This window comes from Acyrthosiphon pisum, chromosome A1, assembly GCF_005508785.2.
Source record: "Acyrthosiphon pisum isolate AL4f chromosome A1, pea_aphid_22Mar2018_4r6ur, whole genome shotgun sequence".
NCBI classification, from domain to species: domain Eukaryota; kingdom Metazoa; phylum Arthropoda; class Insecta; order Hemiptera; family Aphididae; genus Acyrthosiphon; species Acyrthosiphon pisum.
Genome location: NC_042494.1, coordinates 1,412,301 through 1,418,651, shown reverse-complemented (window position 1 = coordinate 1,418,651; position 6,351 = coordinate 1,412,301). Strand labels below are relative to the sequence as shown.

Below are 6,351 nucleotides of genomic sequence, written 5' to 3'. Positions count from 1 at the left end.
GAACGAAATGATAAATTATGGAGTTTATCTTCTGAGACCACGGTAGTGGTGTCTAAATAGGTAGGTATTTAGTTTGTAGACATTTTGATTGTAATCGATATTATCAATCTATATTATAAAAATACACCGTAGTAAGTCTGCGGCAATCACTCGTCGACCGAAAACATGATCTTTTCACGTTCGCACGAATTTCATTTCAGTGTTTACTTGCGGCACTTGAACTGTTTCCGTAGATCGATCACTGTCACTACCGACCAGCGACATGAGTGTGACGTCGTTGGAGGATGTGGTGGTTTTGCTGGAGGAGTTGACGTCGAAGTTGATATTTTTTGGGAACCACACGTTGGACAGTGTCCTGAATGAGTTTTGGCACGACTTCTCGTGTGCCATTCAGATCCAACCTGACCTATTTATCCACAAGCACAAGATTTTGGCAAAACGGAGTCTGGCTGCCTTGTTTACAAGTAAAGTATATTTGCACGTCGACTCATTGCCGAATTCCCTACGATACGCCTTAGCTGCCAGCGATATGATCAATATGGAAGCTTGTGATGAATACACACAGAAAATAATCGCCAAGTGTCTGGACCACTATGCAAAAGTCTGTATGAAAGGTGCTGAATACACAGCTCCACTGCTGACCATGGATGTGTGTTTGGAAGACGTTGTCAGTTGTATTTTTCGAAAGTGTTTAGACGACAAACATTACAAACTTGGATTGAAATTGGCATTGAGAACAAAGCGTATGGATATGTTCAACAAATGTATCAAATCAGGAGACAACATTAATGAAATGTTGTCTTACGCTAAGCTGGTGACAATGAGCACTTTTGAAAATCGTAGTTTTCGTACTACAGTGCTACTAAGTCTTGCCAATCTTTACCGAAAACAAAATGACTTTATAAGTTTAAGCCAATGTTTCATATCTTTAAATGACCCAAAATCAGTAGCTCAAATTCTTAAAAATCTTATTAAAAAAAGTGATAAAAAATGTTGCTTAATGGCATATCAGATAGCAATAGATTTATTTGAATTGGCATCTCAACGGTTTTTGTTCAGTGTTCTTAAATCTTTATGGCAAAAAGTTCCTTCTAGTACTCGTACTACTAAAACTATAACTTTTGTATCAAGCAAAGTTACTGCAATTGAACATAATACTAAGGTACACTCTATTGAATCTGTTGTGCCTAATGATAAATACCACCAAGAAATGATACAAAAGCTTACCAAAGTGTTAAGTGGAAAATTGAGTATAGAGAAAAATTTACAGTTTTTAACTAGAAATAATCACACAAATATGTATATTTTAAATCACACAAGAGATTCAGCTTACACAAATATCTGTTACACGGCTACTATGATCTCTAATGGTTTTATAAATAGCGGTACAACAAGTGATCATTTTTTAAGGTAATTTTTTAGTATAATATAATATTTTTAATATTTAAACTATTTACTATTACATGTTTTAGGTATAATTTGGAATTAGCCAACTGGACCACTTGGGAAATATTTTCTGCTATGGTTTCACTTGGTGTTATTCATAGAGGCAACGAAACAGATGCTCTTGAACTAATACACAGCTACATGTGTCTCAAGAAAAATAATTCATCAGAAAGTTTATGTTATAGTAAAGGCGGTGGTCTATATGCTTTAGGTTTGATCTTTGCCAATCATGGTACAGCTATTAATGATTATCTTCTTAAACAACTCAAAGATGCACAAAATAAAGTAAATTAAAACCAATTAAACTTTAAAATATATGATTTTATTATTCCATTTCTTATTTTAGATTGTGAAACATGGATGCTGCTTAGGAATTGGTCTATCTGCCATGGGTACATGTCGTAAAGATATTTTTGATCAACTAAAAATCAATATGTATCAAAACAACTATGTGTTTGGCGAAGCTGTTGGGTTAGCTATGGGCTTGGTTATGTTGGGAACAAAAAATGACGAAGCTCTTCAAGACATGGTAGCATTTGCTCAGGTAACACAGAATGAGCAAATGTTGAGAGGTTTAGCTGTTGGAATATCATTTTTCATGTATGACCGACTGCAAGAAGCTGACCAATTAATTACTTCTTTGCTACAAGATAAAAATCCTATATTGCGTTGTTCTGCTATGTACACAATATCCATGGCATACTGTGGAACTGGAAGCGAGACTGCAATTACAAAATTGTTGCATATTTCAAATTCTGATGTTAGTGATGATGTACGTTCTGCAGCTGTCACAAGTTTAGGATTTTTATTGTTCAGGACACCTAGACTGTGTCTTCAAATCATCAGCAAACTCACAAAGAGTTATAACCCTTACATTAGATATGGTGCAGCTATGGCACTTGGTATTGCTTGTGCTGGTACTGGACATGTAGAGGCCATTCATTTATTAGTACCATTGATTAATGATTTGGTAAATTTTGTGCGTCAAGGAGCACTAATTGCTTCTTCTATGATTTGTATTCACCACACAGAGAACTCTTGTTCCGAAGGCAAATATTTCCGTTCTCTATATGCTAAAGTGATCAGTGATGAGCATGGAGATGATGTGGTTAAATTTGGAGCTATTTTAGCTCAGGGTATTATCGACGGTGGTGGTCGTAATGTTTCAATTTCACTGGAATCAAAAATTGGACACACTAATATTTTAACAATTGTGGGTCTAATGTTGTTCACACAATATCAGTACTGTATATGTCTAACCCATTGCTTAACTCTAGCTTTCACACCCACATGTGCCATTATACTGAATACACAACTCAATATCCCAGTCTTAGAGTTAAAAAGCAGTAAACGAATCAATCATACAATACGTTACAATTCATTACCTCAAGAACTTGCTGAAAAAAGAGGATGGTAAGTTGTAGGTACATCAGTTTACATTGGTTGTATGCCTTAAACCGGTGGCGGTTCTAACATGGACAGGATGATTAACTGGCCGGACCAAATTGTTTGATGTTCACCAATAAATCTTCAATAATATCATGTCAAAGAATTATAAGTTGTAAGAATGAAAATAGCTCATTAATATTTACAACTTGTTAAAATTATTTCGTTTTTTAAAAATTCAGTTATACGTAACATTGTCACTATTTACATAAGTACCTACGTCATTTTTTTTTTAATACGTCAATGATAAAAGAATAATGTTATAATGTATTAAAAGATATTGTAAAATTATTTAATATATTCGACATAAAGCACATTCTATTTTGTTTAATAAAATAAAGAAAATCTATATTTTTTTGATATTGGTTAAGGAATCTAGGTTGGTCTATAGCTTACTTATAAATGTATTATATTTATGCCTGTACAAAATTTGAGTCCTAGAACCGCCCCTACCTTAAGGCTTAAACACATATTATTTAGTAAGCATCATTATTGAATATTTAAATATTTATAGTGTGAGATAAAACAAAACTGCAAAGTGAGGTCTTGAAAATGACTGGGTACAATAGTATGTAAAGAATAATAGTTGAGGAAGTCACACTAATTTATGTTTACACTTGTACATAATTACATAATAGTGTTCATAGTATCTTTTCATTTACATTAAAGTATTTTGCCTTTTTCAGGATCCAGTATTTATTTAATCAAAGCTTTAAGACAAAGTCTGTTAAACGCCGTAGAAAACACTCAAAACTTGATTATTTTGATTACAGTGTTCTGATTCCTAAAACTGTACAAGATATAGAAGTATGTAGTGTTTTTCTTATATTTACATAGTTTAACATGTCTTATGTGACACATAAATTGACTAATGCTTATGAACATTAAAGTGCTTGTCATAAATAACTTATTTAATTATTTGAAAATATTACTGTATTAATATAAAGCTACAATAATTATACGTAATTTTAAGTAATTTTTTTGTTCTGCCTAAATCCAAAATTCAGTTGTAAACTTTTATTTTATTTTTAAACGTAATACACAATCTGTATTAGACTAGACACAATAAGCATATTTGATGAGAGTTACATAGATTGACATGGAAATTTGATGAAAAGAGCCATCCATCGATGGCACTTTCTATGGATTTTTTTTTTAATTTTTAAAGCTTATCTTAAGACATCACGACACCACTTACGCTTCAGGCATATAGGGGGATTACTAGGTATGGAAGGAGTAGACAAGTTTTTTATGAGTTCATTAGGATGGTTATTTAGTTTGGAATGGAATCTTTTATAAAATATTTTGGCTTTGTCTTTAATTGTTTTAGTTTGGTGTCAGTATGCATTGTTCTATGGTATGAAGGGTGTGATTAGACACGTAGGGTGAGGCAGTTGTAAACTTAAAGTAAAAATTATTATTTTAGTATTTTTAAAAATGTGTAGAGCTATTTGTTATGAAAGTTAAACTATTATTATTATTACCCAACAACTAAGAAGTATTAAAATAGAGAATTATGTAAGTTTTAAATTAAGGTAATAGATAGGGAAAGTAGATATTGCATGAAATGATTATATTTATTTTGTATTTATAATACAAAAAGTATACTAGAAGGGGGTCTAACTGCTCTTAAGTTTAAAAAATTTAACTGAACTAGGTATTCAGTTCAAATTCAGAGAACTCAAAAAAATTATTAAAAATTATTATTTTGGCTTTTTGTTCTTAAAATAGAGGTGGTATGGGTTTGATTTGTTGTTGAAAGAAATATTAAAATTGAATTCGTCATCAACAATAAATTGTTCGGTTTGAGACCATATTTTTGAGTATGACCCACCTCTACAATATACATTTAAACACTAAACTAAAGAAAAATGAATTAATAATGTGTATTATTTTTAATTTCAGGATATCAAATTGAATTGGTCAACGGGTCATTTTTTATTACAAAGGATAAATTGTTTTTCTGAAAAATATAAAGGTATAAACTGTTTACAGTATGATGACAGTAAAATTGTTGCAGGCTTATGTGATAATACTATAAAAATATGGGATAAACAAACATTAAAATGTATAAAGGTGATGCATAAAAGTTTTAGCCTTTTTAATTTAACAAAATATTTCACAAATAATCTTTTGTTTAGGTATTATATGGTCATACAGGGTCTGTTCTGTGTTTGCAATATGACGACAAAGTGATAGTGAGCAGTTCCAGTGATAGTACAATTCGTGTATGGGACATCCATACTGGCGAAATGATGAATACTATGATTCACCATACTGAAGCGGTCTTGCATTTAAGTTTTAGGAATAATATAATAGTCACTTGTTCAAAAGTTAGTTTTATTGATTTTTTTTCAGTTACTATTTTCTTTTTAATGCTTTTAATTTTATTTCAACAATTTAAAATATAATAATTAAGTCATCATATTCATCATTATTCTCTAATATAGGACCGTTTAATAGCTGTATGGGATATGTGGTCGCCTTTTGAAATTACTTTGCGTTGTGTTTTGTATGGTCACCAAGCTGAAGTAAATGTAGTAAATTTTGATGACATTTACATTGTATCAGCTTCTGAAGATTGTAGTATTAAGGTATGGAATACATCAAGCTGTGATTATGTGCGCACTCTTATTGGTCACACATCCGGTGTTATCTGCCTTCAATATAAAGAACGATTAATTGTTAGTGGAAGTTCTGATAGAACCATAAGGTACTACTTATAACTTATATCCTTTTTTAATGTATGATCTAACTTATGATAAAAATAATTATTAAATTAATTTTTTACTGTACAACTAGATTATGGGATATTGAATATGGTATTTGTTTAAGAATATTAGACGACTATGATGAATTGGTGCTATGCATTAGATTTAATAGTAAAATAATTGTCAGTGGAGCATATGATGGGTAAGATATTTTATTTTGATAAATAAATAGATATTTTATTTGTATATCCCATAAATTATTTCTTACTCTTAGTATATAATATATATAACAATTATTGTACTTGTTTATTATTATTTATTACATATAACAGTGTTATTTATAATTAATAGTTTTTATCATAATAATCATGTCATATTCAGCTTTATAAAATTAAGTCAATAATTTTAAGACTTTAACATATTTTGTTAGTCAAAGTCAGTTATGTAATTTTAATATATTATACAATTTATGATTTCAAGGAAAATTAAAGTATGGAATTTAGAAGCAGCATTGGATCCCAGAGTTCCAGTATCTAGTCTGTGTCTACGTTCACTTAAGGTAATTTTTGTGTACTTGTTTTGAAGTAAAAAGTTAAAACGAGAGTTAATGAATCTTGTTATGAAATATTTAAGAGGACGCCACACCTTCATGTGTTGTCTCCGTCTTACAAATGCGTAACATAATATCAAATTTACGCTCAGGAATAATTCATGTTTTATACCGTTAACTTAAAAACTAAAGTGAATC

General features: G+C 30.6%; 1 protein-coding gene across 2 annotated transcripts in view; it reads left to right on the top strand.

Moving 5' to 3' along the window:
- Window positions 1-6,351, top strand: part of LOC100159153 (26S proteasome non-ATPase regulatory subunit 1) — a 7,601-nt gene continuing 1,250 nt past the window's right edge. Inside the window, exons 1-10 of one of the 2 annotated variants that reach the window (XM_003245630.4) lie at window positions 1-60; window positions 201-1,410; window positions 1,473-1,731; window positions 1,793-2,859; window positions 3,579-3,699; window positions 4,798-4,968; window positions 5,034-5,225; window positions 5,343-5,605; window positions 5,695-5,805; window positions 6,084-6,162. In XM_003245630.4, coding sequence (XP_003245678.1) covers window positions 263-1,410; window positions 1,473-1,731; window positions 1,793-2,859; window positions 3,579-3,699; window positions 4,798-4,968; window positions 5,034-5,225; window positions 5,343-5,605; window positions 5,695-5,805; window positions 6,084-6,162 — 3,411 coding nt within the window. In that variant the 5' untranslated portion in view covers window positions 1-60; window positions 201-262. Of the gene's footprint in view, window positions 61-91; window positions 1,411-1,472; window positions 1,732-1,792; window positions 2,860-3,578; window positions 3,700-4,797; window positions 4,969-5,033; window positions 5,226-5,342; window positions 5,606-5,694; window positions 5,806-6,083; window positions 6,163-6,351 lie in introns of those variants that run through there. The other variant, XM_029486475.1, reaches the window with a different exon arrangement.